The sequence below is a fragment of the Pleuronectes platessa genome, chromosome 13 (assembly GCF_947347685.1).
Source record: "Pleuronectes platessa chromosome 13, fPlePla1.1, whole genome shotgun sequence".
Taxonomy (NCBI): Eukaryota; Metazoa; Chordata; class Actinopteri; order Pleuronectiformes; family Pleuronectidae; genus Pleuronectes; species Pleuronectes platessa.
This window is the reverse complement of record NC_070638.1, coordinates 5,874,989-5,893,401: the sequence shown is the minus strand read 5'-3', so window position 1 is coordinate 5,893,401 and position 18,413 is coordinate 5,874,989. Positions and strand designations below refer to the sequence as shown.

At 45.2% G+C, this 18,413-nt stretch overlaps 1 protein-coding gene across 1 annotated transcript in view; it reads right to left on the bottom strand.

Annotated features, from left to right (window-relative positions):
• Positions 1-6,726: 6,726 nt before the first annotated feature.
• LOC128454056 (receptor-type tyrosine-protein phosphatase F-like) overlaps positions 6,727-18,413 on the bottom strand; it is a 156,225-nt gene continuing 144,538 nt past the window's right edge. The window contains 9 exon segments of the mRNA XM_053437215.1: positions 6,727-7,111; positions 8,018-8,153; positions 8,467-8,621; positions 9,687-9,812; positions 10,972-11,098; positions 14,298-14,476; positions 16,267-16,552; positions 17,073-17,227; positions 17,997-18,116. Coding sequence (XP_053293190.1) covers positions 7,043-7,111; positions 8,018-8,153; positions 8,467-8,621; positions 9,687-9,812; positions 10,972-11,098; positions 14,298-14,476; positions 16,267-16,552; positions 17,073-17,227; positions 17,997-18,116 — 1,353 coding nt within the window. The 3' untranslated portion in view covers positions 6,727-7,042.

Sequence of the window (18,413 nt, the reverse complement as noted above, 5' to 3'; positions counted from 1 at the left end):
TCCCCCCCTCAACTGTTGCTCCTCCTCCTCCATAGTTGTGCTTGTGGGCCGAGTCGGATTACTCCTGACATGATAATCTCTCTGGCTCTAGCTCCAGGAGCACTAAAGGATGCTTTGGCCTGGCCGAGGGCTTACATTCACCTTCTGCCGCTCGAGAGGCTGCCATCTTAAGCGGAAGATTGATAATAGCCTCAATTGGGCAGATCGGTCCGTGTTTTCCAATCTTTTAGGAGGAATTAAGAAAGTGTACAATTGGTTTAATGGTGCTAATGCAACGTTAACCCGAGTTAGACGGAATTATCACAGCAGAGGTATTTCATGATGATTCAATCTACAGTTGGCGGCGGATAAAACCGCGGCTGTTGTTGTTCAGGATCTCACGTTCACGTCTCCTCCAATACAAACCAGAGTGTGAGCCCCTGAGCCTGGAGCGGCAAATGAGGAACAGATGGTTGTGCTTTGGGAAGGTATCAGCTCTCCAGACCCAAATCTAAATAAATAGCCCGTCCACGGAGGAAATGCGTCAGGTGTGTGGGGTCGGTCAGGTATGTATACAAAGGCCAAACTGATTGGGGACCAGCGGAGGGATGGAAGGGAGGCGAGAGGAGGGAGGGGGGGGGGGGGGGGGGTGGATACAGGTGCAGCTTTGGAGTCTGATGAACCTAGATTTACAATAATGACCCAAACACAACTGACGGATCAGATCTGAGCATAACACGCCGACACAAAGCAGGAACCTCCGGTGAAGGCCGCGTCATAACAGGAAACAAATCATTTGCTCACAAATATCTCATTCTGACGCCGTGAGTCACTCGGATACCCTGACGCCAAATTAAACACAAATCACACTGTGTGGAACACAAACCCACACGCAAACTCTGCACGACTTCAAATTCCTTCGGTGTTGACGAATCGAAAAATGCAAAAAGAAAAAGCGAAGGACTCTTTACCCAAACGTTGCCTCGCACAAGAAATGTGCGTTGACGGATCTGGTTTGTTATCTCAGGACCTAAAGTCGAGATTAGGTGTAAACCCCGAAGTAAAGCCGACTCAAATTCTCTCCTTCCCTTAAACCCCGGAGAAAACCAGAGGGGATTTTTGCTCTTGAAGTTCGGCAGGTGCACGCGAAAAAAATCAATGAAATCATTAGAGTTATTAGAACTAACTTGTTTGACATGCACCTCAATTATTGGCCAGAGGAGGCTGCGTAAATACATAATGACTTCCAGTTAGCAGGAGGTATCAGGCTTCCTTGGCCTTGAGACGGAACGTTCGGCACAGAAACATTTCCTGATACTGGGCCGGAACCTTTTCGACTCTATACATATTGTTCACAGATGTGTACGGTTTTCATAGGCCGACCTCGGCTGTAATAAAACCCAACAGCTGTTAATTGCCAAATCAAGTCAGAGACAAGAGAGTGATACATCTGATCCGTATACAACCGGGTCTCACTCGGCAGCTTCACTTGCATTAGTCAGGGAGACAGTCGGCATATACAAGAGGAAAATAACCCAACAAAGAGTGTTTCCATTTTGAACGAGATAGAATCCCATACACATCGAATTGAACCTTTTCCACTGGGCGTGGATGAGTGAAGAAACACATTTTGTTTAGGTTTGGGCAAGATTTTAAGGAAGCCCTCAATCAGTTACACTATAAACACTCCATTCCAGTGGAGGTGTCATTAGAACGGCTGGAAATAAGGCACAAATGTTGCTACTACGCTCGTCTTGCACAAGATGTGGTTCGCTGATTGGACGAGGATCCTTCAGCCAAATGTCGTCTCGGCGAGTGGAAAACTACTTTTCGGAGAAGCCGAATCTAAACAGCCGTTTGTGTAAAAGATGCACTCGGACAATGAGGGTCTCTTTTTTTCCTGCGCAGCGGTGAAAGCAAACACGTCCTTCTGGGAGAACGTGGTCACAAGGTAGAATCCATCCAGGCTACAGAACAAATATACAACGCAATTTGTGCAGTTTGTGAGCAGCCGAGTGGGGGCCCCCGGGAGGAGGAGGGCAGGGGCCCCTCGTGTTTCACAAGACGCTGGTGTTGATCCAGAGACACTTTGACCCCAGCTCGCCTCAGTTTGTGTTACAATTTGTCCCCTCAGCTACTTTCTATCATGCTCCACTTACATGCGTTGCGTTTACTTCACACACACACACACACACACACACACACTGGAGACATGTGAACCACGTGTGAGCGTTGGAACGAGATGCATGTGAACGCGGCTAAATGCTGCCCCCTCCTGCCAGAAACTCAGAACTGCATGTCACCCATTATAAAGAGCCTCTCACCATAGAGCCTCCAGAAGTTAAAAAAAGCTTTAATTGTGAATTAAATACAACAAATATTTTTGATTTGCTCCAGCAGCGTCACGACACGTGGCCGCTCCGTTAATCTGCCACAGTGACTCAGCAGCTCAGGTGGCTCCGCTCCGCCGAGGAGAGAGTTTGATCTCTTCTTCTTCTAATCTGCTGCGTCCTCTCTGCCTGGAAACCGTTCTGCTGCCGCCAGGGCCAAGAGGGCTGACGCAGCACCAGGAGTGCACGTACAGGTGTGCACGTGCACCGAGCTCCCAGTCTGCAGAGGCCACAGCTCATCCCACTGGACCCCTGGTCGCTGGAGCTGGAGGAGATCTGCCTGAAGCTTCTCTGAGGCCAGATGTTCAAAGTGTTCTGGAGCTGACGTGCGTCTCCCGTCTCCTCGTGAAGCTTAACTGGAGCAGAAGGCTCCACCTGGTCTGAATCTGCTGAGGTTTGAAGAGCATGTGTTTCATGCTTTTCTTCTGATGAGTCCTCCCTGCTGACGTGGTGCTGAAGGTCTCCAGAGGCTCCACACACACAGACCTTCCCTCTGGACTTTGAAGGCCTCACAAACTGCCACTCAGATGTCAGACCTTGTGACGCTGTGAAGTTCTTGTCCACTGAGCGTTTAGATGATTGTGTGTGAAGGTTAAAGTGACTCCAGGCCTCAGTCTCCTCCAGTTTGCTCCTCAGAGATGTTCCAGGCGAAGAGGAGGGAAACGTCTGTGTTGTCTTCACTTTCAGGAGCTCTGAGGACTCTGCTGCTGCTGGAGTCACGTGCCCGGCTGTGGCCCGTGTGAGGAGCTCGAGGATCTGCTGGTTCCTCTGCAGGTTTGAGCAGGAAGTCTTCAGGTGTGAACTGTGTCAGGTGACCAATCCAACAGATGGGCTTCAACAAGCAGGCAGAGCAGCTCAAGTTCACTCAGATGTTCTGACTCAGCTCCAAGACAACACATGACTCAGCATCAGGATGTCCTGCCATGTAGATCGTTCAGTCTCCTGTTGGATCGTTCACATCATCTCCTCAGGTTGAATCACACTGAGCTGCACGGGAGTTTGTTAGTGAAGGAAAGAAACAGCAGGTGAACCGAGAGCTGAAGAATCTAAATGCTCCACCAGTGATGATGATGATGATGATGATGATGATGATGATAAAGATAATGATGATGTCAGTCGGTTCCTTGGGATCCAAAACAAAATTGTAAGATGCTAAAATGAGAACTCCACATTACACATCATAACCCTACGAACTCACAAACAGAATCCTCTTTAAGAACCAGTACATTATCACGAGATAACTCGGGTGCATCGGGATCATCATCATCATAACACATCAAAACAACAGGATCAGTCATTTCAGTGAAAATACATCAGATACAAGAAGATCTGTTTGTTTCTATGTTTTCATCAGGAAGGAAAATCTTAATCTACAGGATTGGAGATAATGAAGTTTCACCACAAGAGCAGATATTTACATTCACTCTCGGAGAAACAGCGAAAGTCAAAATGAGTTCAACTTTGGTTCTTCTATTGTCAAAGTTTTAGACTCCAAAACTAAAAATATATACTTAGTATTTAGCGGTTAATATTTTTTAGTAGTATCCATGGCATCATAAGCAAAGAGCTGTTGTGAGGTTGTGTATGACATCACTCCTTCATTGAGCGAATTCCCTTTTGTTGCGTCATCAGCTGTTGTGATGTGAGGGTGAAATATCTAATTCCACAAAATGAGACTTGAGCTTGAAAGGATTTATAATAGAAAATACCGTAAATATCATTTAAAAATATGAATTTAAACTTTCAAATCTAAGAAACTAAAAAGGTGAAGTTAAATTACATTGTGTGAGTTGGAATATGATTACTGAGTTATTTTGGACACAGACTGAGTCGATCTGATCAATCAGGATTTGACACTATAAAGTAGTTGTGGTTAGATATTAGCATATTTAAGGTCTGATTAATGTGTGTTGTATTTTCAACAATAAAATCTCCTCCTCAAGACTTTGATTCATTAAATATTTTGTGTTATTTGAGTATAAGTTTATACACCAGGCTCCATTCGTGTGTCTAATTTTTAAGTTGCATCGTTGAAAGAAGTTCCAGAAAAGCCTTGAAACAAATGACACATTATATTGAAGTCAAATCACAGTGTTCATACATCAGATGATATATTCAGGCAGAATAACAGGCGACATTCGAAGAGATGAAGTGAGACTCACGGAAAAGGAAAAAGAACAAGTTAGAAATCAGTCAGAGGAGAATCTACCTCTGCACCAAAGTTCACACATTTATAAACATTAGTTCCCTTAATATTCCTTAATTGTCTCATCAGGATCCATGAATTATTCCTTCAGAAATCATTGAGAACGTCAATAAACGATCGTTGAAGAAAGAGAAAAGAAATTCCTGGATCAGCACCAACATGTTTTATGGGTCCTTCCCGGACTCAAACCACATCCTTCCACTAAGTGCCCTGGAGATTTGTTCACAAACAAACCAACAGATGGGTGAAAACAAAACGTCCTTAGCGGAGGCACAAAAATAAAAAAAAACAACAACAACAACACCTTGAAGAAAACAAAAAACCTCAGAAGCCGGGGATTTGTACAAAAACCGAATTATTTAACTTTATTAACATCAATGTTTTTTCTTTTTCATCAACAGTTTCTTTTTAAATTCCAGTTCTTTATCAACAAATAGAAAACAGACTGTGTGTACAACAGATCGAACCCCTACAGCACTAAGCATTCACAAGGTAAAAATGAACATTTTGTGTTTTTCGCCAGCGTTTTTCAAGTCCCCCCCCCCTTCTTCCTCCCATCGCCGCCTCCCCCACTGGCCGCCACAAGCACCACCGCGACATATAGGCCTCTTGGATCGGACGCTCCCTCCTCCTCCTCCTCTTCCTCCTCCTGCGGCAGAGGACGTGTGCTTGAGTGGTGCGGTGGCCTGTGCTGAGTGAGGAGCTGTCCGTCTCTTGGATGGGTGGAGGGTGGTGGTGGTGGTGTGTGTGTGGGGGGGGTTGTGCTGCTGTTGCTCATTCAGATGGACGACCAGCTGTCAAAGTTACTATGGTTTTACAGTAGATACAATGGTGTTTCCATTAATACACACTCTAGGACAGCAGGCTCTCTGCAGTGTCTCTAGTGTCGGTAGATCAGCAGAATTAATCCTTTTTAACAATATACTTTTGAAGCTGTGTATATATCTTTGTGTAATTGTACATATATATAATCAATCATCAATTATATATATATATATATTCATAGTTCTATTTCTGTATAAAATAATATCAGGTATTCAGTCCAAAGGGCTGAGTCTCTTTCCCTCGGGGAGGAATGGTTGATTCTGTACAGGTGCCAGCGTCGGTGGCTCCACTTCTCAGCCCATACGAACCACTCCCGCTCCGTTCAGTGTGTGTCTGTGTGTGTGTGTGTGTGTGTGTTTGTCAGTGTGTGAGCGTGTGTTGGTTCGACTCCAGCGAACTGTCCAGGCTAACAGGCAGCGAGGAGCCAGGGAGGGACTTGAAGAGCGTTAATGTTCAGAGATCAGGGAGTTTTCTTTCTCTGTCGACTACCCCTTGGGTATAAAAGTCTGTTTTCCTCAGGTAAGTTCTCCGCCGCGGAGCATGAAGGCCTCAATGCCATTGGCTTCTGATGAAAAACAAACAACAACAACAACCAAAAGGAAAAACGTAGAAATCATGTGCTTTCCATTTCTGTACACCTCTTATTTCGTCTCTCGTTAGCCAATTCACTTGGTTTTTTTCTAGCTAGCTACCAGGTTTGCAGAAGGACACCTTAATCAAGTTTGTGCTCGGAAGTCAATTTTCTCTGATTATAACTTTTTTTTTTTTTTTGTTAAATCGGAAATGGCAAGTGAAAAGGCAAATTGTTCGTGACGTGTTGAACTGAATAAGACCATGAAACACAACGTATATGACACACGATATGAATAAAACAATGATATGATAAAATAAATCCGACAGCAGCTCAGAGAACAGTGGTCCTCTTGTATTAGTATCTAGGAACGTGTTAAAAATACATGTCCCTTGTGCTAAAGTACCCTAAGATAAAATAAAAAAAGTACCGATTATGAAAATAATGCACGCCCGAGGCTGGGGCCGTTTTTTAAGACAGGAGAAAAAATGTCTGATGTTAAAATGATTATTAAAAACATCCACAAAATAAAAGAAAAAGAATAAGTATACCAAACAATAAGATAATGACATAATGAATCAATAATATTGACAAGTCGACTAACAGAAAGAAAAAGTGAGAGAGAGCTCTCTTAGTGCTACCAGTAGCCTTTGACAATCAGGGAGGTTTGGCTCGGACGGAGCCGAGCGGCGGGGGCGTGGCCCGGCGGGGGGGGGGGGGGGGGGGGCGTGGCCCGGCTCCGTCGCGTCTGTACAAGAGTCAGAGTCTTGGTGATGGTTCCGTTATTCTTAAAGCAAAAGAAGTTCACGTGGTTGGTTACAAGTCGTGGACGCGAATCTCTGTGATTGGTTGAAACCCGTCACTGGGTCTGCAAGCACGTGCCATTCTCCTCCCCTCCGGTAGCTGCGGGGGGGGGGGGGGGGCTATTTTTTTTTTCTTCGCGAAGGTTGGGGCATGGGGGTTGGGGGTTGGTTGGGTTGGGGGGGGGTCAAGTGAGTGGATGGTGGCTGAGATGGGACACTTGGCACACTCCTGAGAGGTCTGACCAGGGAAGCTGCTCGGAGGGAGTGGTTACGTTGCATAGTGGTCAAAGCTCCCCAGGTACTCCAACGCTGCCCTGTAGCACAACTGGTACTGGTCCTGAGGAGAGGAGGAGGAGGAGGAGGAGGGGGAGGAGGAGGAGGGGGAGGAGAAGAAGAAGAAGAGAGTGAGGACGTCTGTGTGCATCTTTTAAAGATCATTCATTCTTGTGTTTATGGATTCATTTAAGAAGGAAACCTTAAGTAAACACATTTTCATTCTGCGTCTTGGTTTTATTTCATACTTTTCTTTCTAAAATCTCATCTGACACACTTTACTTTATTATTGTTAAGTATTACAAGAAACAAAATGTCAACCCACATTTATCTTTGGGTTAGTTAAGATTAACCAAATTAATAGAGTGACTCTGTAACTTTAGGCATAAATGAAAGATCAGTTTCCTGCGTCTACATGTGTGGAAATAAATTTTTTGTATTTCATTTTCTTTAAAGTTTAATATCCCTCTGAATAAAATCAGTAGCAAACAACCTAGTTTCATGCTGACGCCTAAAATGAGTCGTCCTGTTTCTTTGAATAAACTGTGGATTTCTCCGGGTTTGAACCTTCTTGGAAACATTTAAAATAAACACAAGTTCCATATTATATCTTTAAAATGACTGTGAACTCATTTTAAATGAACACCATGACACTTTCCTCTGATCGGCTTTATTATCTCCTTTCCCTGTTTGCTATATAAAGTATTTATCAATCCTTAATTCCTAGAAAATAATAATCACAGCTGAGCCTCTGTGATGACACCAGATGAATTTGCGGTGTGATATCTGATCCGCCTCTAAAACCTCCATTAAAGAAGGATTTGTCTCTAAGTCTTTGTTTCAGAGGAGCTTTACACCAAAAGGACACTCAGATAACATCATGTTTACACATTCACAATATACAACACTGACTTTGAGAACCCGCCCCGTCACTGTGGGATTTACACCCTTGTCTGTGCGTGGTCCTTACCTCCGTCTGCACCATGGCCGGCCGCTGGGTGCGAAGTGTCTTCACCGTCTGGAAGAGGTCGACCACGCCCTCGTACCTCATCCTCTCCAGCACGATGCTGAGGGTGATGAAGACTCCGGTCCTGCCCACCCCGGCACTGAGGAACACACACACACACACAGATACTCATCACATATACTGTCGGAAGTTCTTTATGACTTTATGTTCAAAACACAGGAATTAATCCTCAGAGTACTTTCAAATAATGGATTATAATACCTAATTTGATTAGAAAACATCCTATATGTGTATATGAGAATCGCTGGATGCTCTTCATCACACCAATGGTATTTTAAGGAGCTCTGTGACATCAGTAACACGTGTGAGTCTGTTCAAAGCACCGGAGCTGCTTCCATCCATTGTGTCTGTCGGCTGTGTCTTAATTTCAGGATGAATCTGAGCCGTCTAACCTGCAGTGTACAGTGATTGGTCCGTCTTGTCCAAACTGCTCCTTGGTTTTGTGAACTTGTCCGATGAAATCAATGAAGCCCTCTCCAGTTTTTGGCACTCCTTGCTCGGGCCAGTCAGTGAACTGGAACTGGCGGATTGTTCTGGACTGGCCGTCCTGGGGGAGAAGGAGAAGTTTAAGTGCATTTGAAAGGCAGCGGAACATCCAGAGAAAAACTAGATTGATGTGAATTGTGTGTTTTAACTCAGCTCTGCTCACTTTACAATTTCCATTCATCTCTTTAATAAGATAAAACACACATCTCTGTGGCCTTTGCTCCTATGTGCACTCAACAAACACAACAAAACACCACAGCCGTGTCTCTCAGGTCGTCCCATGAGTGTGGAGCCCCTGCTGGTTTGTTTAACAGCAGCCATCTAATCACCTCATTAACACCTGAGATGTGATATTAATGAAGTTGACAGGCAGGAAGGAGAGAAAACCAGCGGGGCTGTGGCGTCCAACCACACAGCCCCGTTTCACACGTCTCACAGCACCGAGGCTTCAGCTTGTGGGACTCAAAAGCTTTTTTTTGGTACAAATCGAGTCTTTATTTCCAAATCTCCCTCTGTTTAAATGTATGTACACACAGTATAGATATGTAAATGTAGGGGAAGCAGTGGGATGAGTGTGTTGCTGCACTGGGAGCCTTGAGATCACAGTATATAGTGTATTTATATCTGGTGGATACTCCTGCATCACAGGGAGTTTCGACTCTGGCCCTCGGGGATATGAGGCTGTGCTTTTCATGTATTTTCACAGTGATCTCGAAAAAAAACACATGCACTTACACACACACACCTCCACAGACACACACACACACACACACACACACTGACACACACACATATACATACAATCCATGGAGCAGGCATACTGTTTACTAAATCTGGATAAACATGTTTGATGGCACATTCACTGGATGTCAACCTGTCGGGAGAAATAACATGCGATGCGTTCACATCATCTCCAGCTCGGAGTCACAGGTGTAATTCTTAACACTTAGAGCGACTGTCAGCATTTGAATGAAAACAAGAATTAGGATGGATTTGGGTTGGATGGTTGTGTTTGAGGGAAAATGTAGATATACCCTCATCCCCTCCCACACACCCACGCACACACCGACACACACACACACACACACACACACACAAACACACACGTAGAGCGACTCCAACATACCCTGGCATCTGTGACTTTAAACTCTCGGAGGATGTACTGGGGCATGTTGTACTCAGCCATTGGATCCACGACAAAGTACTGGTACCTGGCTGAACGCTCTGCCGGCCAGTACTGATGACACTTCTCCTACAAAAGAAGAAGAAGAAGAAGATGAAAGAAGAAATATTAAGCATTTCCATTTTAAGTTTTTTACATAATAACTGCCGGGGTGTTAATAGAGAAGGTTACTGTACGGTGTTAGTCATATTATCTGCGGCTGTGAAATATGGTCTGATTCATGTTCAGTGGGAAAATATTTACATAATTTGTTTGTGTTCTTAAGCGATGATGTCTTTTCATAAACTCTGATTATGGGATGAGAGGGTGATAAAAGCTGTGAAAGGCGGTCGAGTGCCGTCGGAATCACGAGCATTAACATGACAGAACAGCCCAGTCGGAGACATTATGGATTCAATCAAACAGGTACAGATGTAAATGCGCTGATGTTTGTTTTTCCTTGAAAGAAATAAAACGTGTAGAGTTCTGGGAGATGCGTTTATTTGCTTTTTGAGATCTGAGACCCTGAAAACATGAAGCTGGAGTCAGCAGCTGTTTACTCGTGGAACATCGATGTGATATCTCGCCCAAAGGTAAAAAAACATGTGTTGACTAGCACCTTCTTTGTTTGTTTTTCTTTTGGTATCTTAGCCTTTATTGGGCAGTAGACAGAGCGGAGGCAGGCAGGAAGCCACAGGAGAGTCAGAGTGAGGGTACAACATCCAGCAGAGCTGGAATCAAAGGGAAACCAGAAGAAAGTACAGGGATGCACGTCTGGCACACCACTGGTTTCTGCCGGTTTCCAGCAATTGTGCTAAAGCAAATTTGTGACCACGATGCATCGACTGCACATGCGTACAAAGCAGCTTTAAAGGCACATAAAGAAGTTCCCAGCTTTCATAAGAGCAGCATATACCTGTAAACAACTAATCTCAATTTTAATGAAAGAGTAATACAGCAGGAAATGACTCTATCCTTGGAATGCATAATATAGTGACAAATGGGCACAGTAGCATGTTTCAGACCAGAGTCATTCCCTCCATGCTGATAAGGTAGCAGATTTTTTATTTAAGTTACTGCTCAGAGCTGGAATGAATGAATATTTAAGCAGTGCTGAACCAACTTAGCATATAAACATCCTTATCTTCCATTGAAATGATCCAGTGGGTCTCATACGTGTAGGTGTTGCATGCGTTGATGTGAACCACAGTCGGCGTGTGTGTGTCTTTGTGTGTGTGTATTTATTTACCCGTCCCATCTCTCTTAGCTTGGTGAGCATGACGACGATGGTGGAGTTGTGCTCCCACAGCATCCTCCAGAAGTCCTCAGTGGTCTCGGCCAGTGGGCCCTGGGTGGCCAGGTAAGCCTTCTGCTGTCTGAGGACGCAGATTCACACAGAGGAGGCAGAGGGTTAACACATTGGACAGAATAATTACAACATTTACAGCACAAAGTAATGACCAGGGGAGGATTTAGTTGTTTAGGTGTCACTACAACCCTCAACATGATAAGAGACACACAGAGGATATGAGACGTGCAACTAAACTGACTATTAAAACGATCAAACACGTTCTGACACAGATCCATTCAAATACAATTGTAGCGCAGCTTTCTCTCTTAGTCCATTTTTTGTTCAATGAAAGCCACCATCTGGGGGATTTGTTATATATGAGGCACCTTCAACAGACCGACTTGTGGAAAATCTGATTCAAAACCCATAAAAGGCACGTTGTTAAAAGCATTCAGCTGCAAACTGACGATAAAGAAATGTTTCCGTCGTCCTTGTACTGTCTGTCAAATCGCCTCTGCCATAATGCGGACGACAAATTCCTACTCATTTAATGAAGATAGCAAATAATCCCTGGCAGCAACGCTCATCATTGAGCTATTTAAGCCTGTATAGATCCTCTCCCTCTTCCTCCTTCCTCTCTGTAACACAACCCAGAATGAGAGAGCCAGCCCTTGATATGCTCACAGAACTAGAGATGAGCTCATCCTCCGAGCTGCCGGAGATGTGCTTGTGTCCTACGTGACTTTGGTCCGGCCGAGCAGTTATTCTGGCAAACAGCAGGTGGCAGCAGCGCACCGATCGACAGCGAGAGAGAGAGAGAGCCAGCTGAGTAATCCCACACAAATGCATGCGTGGGGGCGTGCATGCACACACTCACATGTTTGTGGCACATGTAAGCTGCATCCAGGTGTGCGCCTCTATGCGTGCAGCAGTTTGTTCATGTATATTCAGACACGCTACCATGAACGCACACACTCGGTCACACACTGAGCCACGGCTGAACCACTAATGAAGGTGCTGCAGGCAAAGCTCTAATGTGGAACCGGGAGATTAGAATATCTTCAGGGCCTCGCTCGCACAAATAAAGAAACAACAGATCGGTGGAGAGGAGCAGAGATGGTGTAAGAAGAGATGAAGGCTGCAGAGAGAGGAATGGAATTTAAAAGATGAAAACGAGGGATGGAGTGTGGGGGGGGGGGGTGCAATGCAAAGAGTGGAGGTGGTGCTAAGTACAAAGAGAAGATGTAAGGAGGAAAAAACGTGAGGAGGTGAAAAGCACTGCTCTCTCAGCTGGTCACTGGAGTTGCAAAGTAGGACTGACTGCTGAGGAGGAAGAGGAGAGGAGAGAGGAGGAAGAAGAAGAAGCCAAGGGAAAGGAAGGGAATGAGGATGAGGAGAAGGGGAATTAAACAACAGAGTCAGGCAGTGAAGAGAAGGAGAGCAAAGCTGAGCAGGGGATGAATGCTTAATTTCAAATTGATAGGGTGGACCCCTCCAACCTCTCCAAAAAAAACAGCCCCTAGCCAAAACAAAAACAATTCTAACCGTATCACACAATACGGACTTCCCTGCACACATTGTCCCGACGAGCGCGCTGCCAAACAGCACAGAGCGCTCCCTGCATCATCCCACATGACTGTAGTGCTGGAGGACATCGTGTTTCATTTCAACCTCATTACAATGCTAAAACTCCAGCCTGCATCAGAGCACATCCAGGCTCGCGCCCCTGATAGCATAGCTGGAATCAATGGTTCGCCTCTCATTAGCTTAGCATATTATTGGCTTTTCTTGAAGGCGCTGGGGTGAAGGGCACTGGAGGCTCCTGTTTAGTTTTTATTTATGCCTGGGCTTTAAAAGCAGCTTAATTACACAGTGCCGCCGGTGAACACAACAGGTCCCCACCCGGATACGTCTGTCTCTGCCACGATGTCGGGATGGGAAATTAAGATGGTGAGTGGGAGAAGAGGGTGCCGGGAGAGAGAGAGAGAGAGTGAGGAAGTGCACAGAAGACAGATTAGGGAGGAGAATGGAGAGAGACAGAGATGCAAGGGAGTAGAAATAAAAAGGGAAAGGGACGGAAAAGGAGAAAAGCTGATGACATAGAGGAGGGAGGAGTGTAGAAAACACAGTTCATTACATCCTCTCCCGCTGCAATTATGCCATTTACACAGCAACAACAGAGGGTCGGCCTCTGAGGAGAGCCTCCTCTTTAACAACAGGGCCGGAGGAGGAGAGGGAGCTGGGGGCTGGGGGCTGGGGGCTGAGGGGGGTGGAGGTGTTGTCTCCGCCGCATCCCCGTATGAAGCAAAGCCTCCTATGGACTGAATGGCATTTCATGGCTGCTAAATCCATCTCCTCGCTGTACACTCCACCCGCAGAAGAGTCGGCTCTGTCTTGCTCTGCCTGTACTTATATAGATATAAAACAGAGAGCTGCCTTTTCATCTTCCTCCCTCTAGGAAGCAATTTGGACTCGCGGAGCACACGAGGACATGCGGCAGCTTCGATGTGAAAGTGGTAGCGGCTCAGCGGATGAGAGCCACATCAACAGAGCAAGGAGTGATTCTTTGCAACTTGATTCTGGCCACTGCAGCCTCATCCTCAGTCCCCTCCCATACATCTTTATCTGGTCCGCTGTGGATATACCTCCTGTATTTTTCACACCGGTAGCAATCTCTCAGAGAACAGACCTGTCACATCCACAGCAAGTGGGCAAAGTGTGTCAGGACAGTGATGCAATTTCTGTCGTGTCGAGTCTTTTCGCGTCGTGACATTAGACTTGACATTATAAAAAAACGACTTAGGTTAAATTGCTGACTCTCTGATTTAATTAAAGGATGTTTTGGCATTTGATCAGTCTCCAAACCCACACACATGAAAACCTCAAGCATTCATGTGATATGAGCAGAGGAGGAGTAACATTTCCCCGGAGACGTTTCCTGTGACCTGATGCCTCTGCTGTTCTGATTGGTCACTTTGAATACAGTAGAGTATTATCTCTCTATTTAAGCAAGCAATTTAGAAATGTATTCCAACCCCACTCCAATCTCTAAGTTACATTTTCTCAAATATATTCAACTGGAAAAAAAACTAAATATAAAATATCCAAAAAATCCTGGTTGAAATTCATGTATCCACAGTTACTCATACATCAATAGTTAGATATCCTTCCTTCTGGGTCATTGTCCAGTTTCAGATACTCACGTTTACATTTTGGATATCCAGAAGGAACATTATTTGGAATAAAGAAGTCATTGCATTCAGCTCAAATCTCTAAAAGTTTACCTGTAGCCATCGATGCAGCTGGCGTTGATGTAGTCGGAGCCCTCGACGCCCCGGATGGGCTGCAGGCAGACGCGGGTGGACTCAAAAGGCATAATGTTGACCAGGCGGTTCTTGAACTTGTTGCAGGGTAAGTTGGCGCTGATGAAGCGTGACGTGTGGGCTTTGGAGTTGGCCAGTCTCTGTTTATTTTTAAAGAAAGCAGACATGAAGAGAGAGAGAGAGAGAGAGAGAGAGAGAGAGAGAGGGAGAAAGAGAGAGAGAGAGAGAGTAAAATTTAGTGACCCGTGACCTGAAGTAAACAAAGACAGAAGTCTGACACGTTTCCCTGACAAGGCTTTATCCAGACGTAATGTTTTCCGTCAAGATAAATAAGAAATTCAGCCGAGGAGGAGGCATCGGAGTCGAGAGGAGGCGTGACAGCTCCTCTGTTTGGTTCACTCTGCTTTCTGTCAACACGGCTGCAAAGCATTCTGGGAGTTAATCAGCACTTTGGAACACACCCAGGTCCACTGTGCCCCAGACATTCAAGTCAGAGCAGCTGTCAGTACCAGGTCAGTCTGGACACATCCATGATATTACCTCATTTTTTGAAAATGCATCAACTCTGCTTCAGATACGCCTGCGCCCACACGACTCTGGAGTTTTAGAGACACTTAGATTGAGAAGTTTGGAATTGCTGCTGGCCCTGTTTTAGTTTTAAACTCATTAGATTAGGTCTGTGGATGTTTTAGTCTGACAACAACGCTTTAAAAGGAAATAGTAGAAGTTAGGATGTAGCCTCAGTCCTCCTTACCTGACAGCTCTGCTCTGTGGTTATTGTTTCCCTTTTCTTTGTTTGTAAAGCTCAGCCTACACTCGCTCGCTCCCAGAACGACAGATTGTTTTTCTTTCTGTCGTTTTGCTAATTTAATTGCGAATAAATTACTTTGTTATTTCCTACACCGCCTTTGTCTCCTGTTTTGGTGTTTGTCTACTAGCAATTAAATATCTACTGGAGTAACAACATGCCGTTGACTTGTCTCCCCAGGCGTCCCAGAGCTTCCTCGGAGGACTGCCTGCGTTACAGGGCTCGGTGCTGGCAGTGGACAGACCACAGATGGACGACACAGGAAGGAGCTCGGACAGTCATGGTTACGTCGGGAGAATTTGTGTGTTGTGTTGCAGCCAGACTGTGTGGGCACGAAAAGGCTGTGGCCCCCTGTACACGCCACAATCATCCTCTCGCTCTCTCCGTTATCCGTCTTTGGCAGAAGTGTAGATGTTATTATTACTTCAAACAGAATGGATTATGGACACAAGAGGGCTGATGCTGCACTGGGAGGAAAGTGTGAAATAACATCACAGTTGATGGCTATTGACAGACGGTGTGTGTGTGTGTGTGTGTCTGTGTGTGATTTCGAGTAACCTTGAACAGCAGCTGTGTGTCTGTGTAAGTGCCAGTCACGTTCTAATTCTCCATGTGTAGGTGTGTGGATGTGTTTGTGTTCTGGTGCCTGAAAAGTGTTTTTCTCCGTGTTCTGATGCTTCTGCTGTGACGTTACAGCACCGGTGCCAATACAAATGTTTCTGCATCGACTTTTTTTTGTTGGGTGTATTCATTATTTCTGACACTGAAGTGCGGTGACACCACACTGAAGGTCGGCCTCTGCAGTGTGTTGTAGTTTGACAAGTGAAGACAATGAAGGGAAGAGTCCAGTCTGCTGCTTTCAGTTCAGGGAAGATGGAGAGACCGAGGCAGACTGGAAAGACTCTTAATTATTAACACTTCCTGTCCAGCCTCACCCCTGTGAACTACCCAGTAAACTAAAATTTAAAAAAACAAGCTGTTCTTGAATGTGTTTTTGTTGAGTTACACGCTTCATTTCCTCCTGTAGGAGTCAAGGACACGACTAGTGGAGCTCATTCAGTGTGGACTGAATGAGTAATCAAACAGAGTAATACATGACTGAGGTGTGTGCTCGTCAGTCACCTTGAACTCCAGCTCCATGGCAGTGACCGTCTCGCCGGCCGGGGGCTGGGTGAGCTTCTGGATGTGTGCGTACAGGTTGCGGGCCAGCACCTCGGTGTTGCCGCAGGTGGCCGCCTCCAGCAGGGCCTCGTGGATGAAGATGTACTGGTCCTCGGTCTGGACCATGTAGTTCCTCTGGGCGCGCATGCACGTCACATGGCCGTAGATGTCCACGGACTTCTCGTGCTTCATGCGCTCCAGCATGGCGTCGATCACGATGAAGCAGCCTGTCCTGCCCACGCCCGCACTGGAGGGGAGAGAGAGATAGAGGGAGAGAGAGGAGGGGTTAATAATTTAATGTTTTACTTTTGTGTAGCAGGTAAATGTCTTGCGTCTGTTTACAAGGCATTATGAGATCAACTGAAAACACAAAGACAGAACTAGCTCTAAAGCACAGCGTTGAACTGCAAATCAAAAGAGTTAATAGAATTTAAGCTTCAAATAACATCATAATTATAAGGTGTTATTATTTAACTTCTGTAAGCTTCTCATCTCGTGTTTACCTCTATTGCAATTTAGGCACTATATGGGTGTCTATCAAAATCTGACTTCAATTATATAAAGTGTGATTGTATACTAAAAAACACTTTATTCTTTAATTTTCCTCTTCAAATTGTAATGGGACACATAAAATAGGTTAAAGGATAATTATGCTAAAGCTAACATCATAATTGTTATTTGCACATTTATATAATATTGAATTTACATGTTTTATGGCACCAAGAGATATTTTGCAAAAGAACCAATTCCTTTCCGTGGGCACCAACCTGCAGTGGACCACCATGGGCCCTGCATCTGAAGGATTGCAGGACTTAACCCGCCGCAGGAAGGACAGGATGGGTGTCGGGTACTCTGGCACTCCGTGGTCTGGCCAGGCCATGAACTGGAACTGTCTCACCTCTCTCTTCTCACTGGAGCCGTTCTGCAGGAGAGCGAGTGAAGCATGTGAGTGTGAGCTCGGTAGGAGACTGTGACATTGTGAAAAATGTAATTGGCTGCTTTTTTAAAAGGGAAACCTGTCATGCTAGGATCAAATGTTTTGAGCAGGTAGAGGTGGCTCTGTCTGATGAAGGGGAATAGTTACAGTTTGAAAAGAACAAGTAATTTAATTGTCAGAAATGGAGCTATTTTAAGCAAAGGTCTGGATTTGGCTCATAGCTTTGATAGCAGCACATTACGTGCTCTACTTTCATGGCTGTGATTATTCTGCGAGAGTAAGTGTAGATAAACGTGTGTAATTTCAGGGTTGAACTCCAAAAAAACAGTTCCGCGGCTTTTCACCACTCCTGATTGAAACCAAGCAACTGCTCCAGCTGGAAACTTCCTTTAATTTAGAATTATAATGTTTTTGAAATTATAAAGAAGTAATGGGAAGAGGAGGAATTAAAGGAACCAGGTATCAGTAACATCAGCGCAGCACTGAAGTCTATGAATCAAAGTAAAAAAAAAAGCAAATCTTCCGTTGGCTTTGTCGAGAGCAAGAGACAAATCTCGGACGTTAAAAACCAATTACACTGGTGAAAAAAAACAATTCCAGTGGTAATAGCCTTTATCGGCCTTCAGAAAAATAAGAAATTACATTTTAAAATATGACCCCATTAATGATGAACCGCAATTACCTGCTGGGAACACGTCCTTCATGACAATCCCATGCTCTATGTGCAGCTGCAAAGAGAAAGGCAGCACTGTACCTTGTAGAGGGCGAATGTACGAACGCTGTAAGTAGCCAGCTCCACGGTGTCCAGCATGGTGACCTGGATCATCCCATAGGTCTCGGTTCCTCGCACTGGCCAGTACTGGTCACACTTCACCTGGCAGAGGGAGAGAGAGAGAGAGAGGGCACAGTGTGAGGAGTGAACTGCCTCCCACATCCACCGTGAGGCAGGTGAGAGGCTCGTAGGATCACACTGATTAGCGAGGAGGGAACAGAAGAGAGGTCAGGCTTTGTCCACAGACTAATTAAAAGCTGGAGACTCTGAGTCAGCTCCTCTATCCTTTAAAAAAAAAAACAAGCACCAGCATATCAGGCGAGTGCATCAGTGTGTGTCTGCAGCTGAAGCAGGAATCAAAAGGGCATTAAAAAAAAGCCGACGTCGTCTTTTATCGGC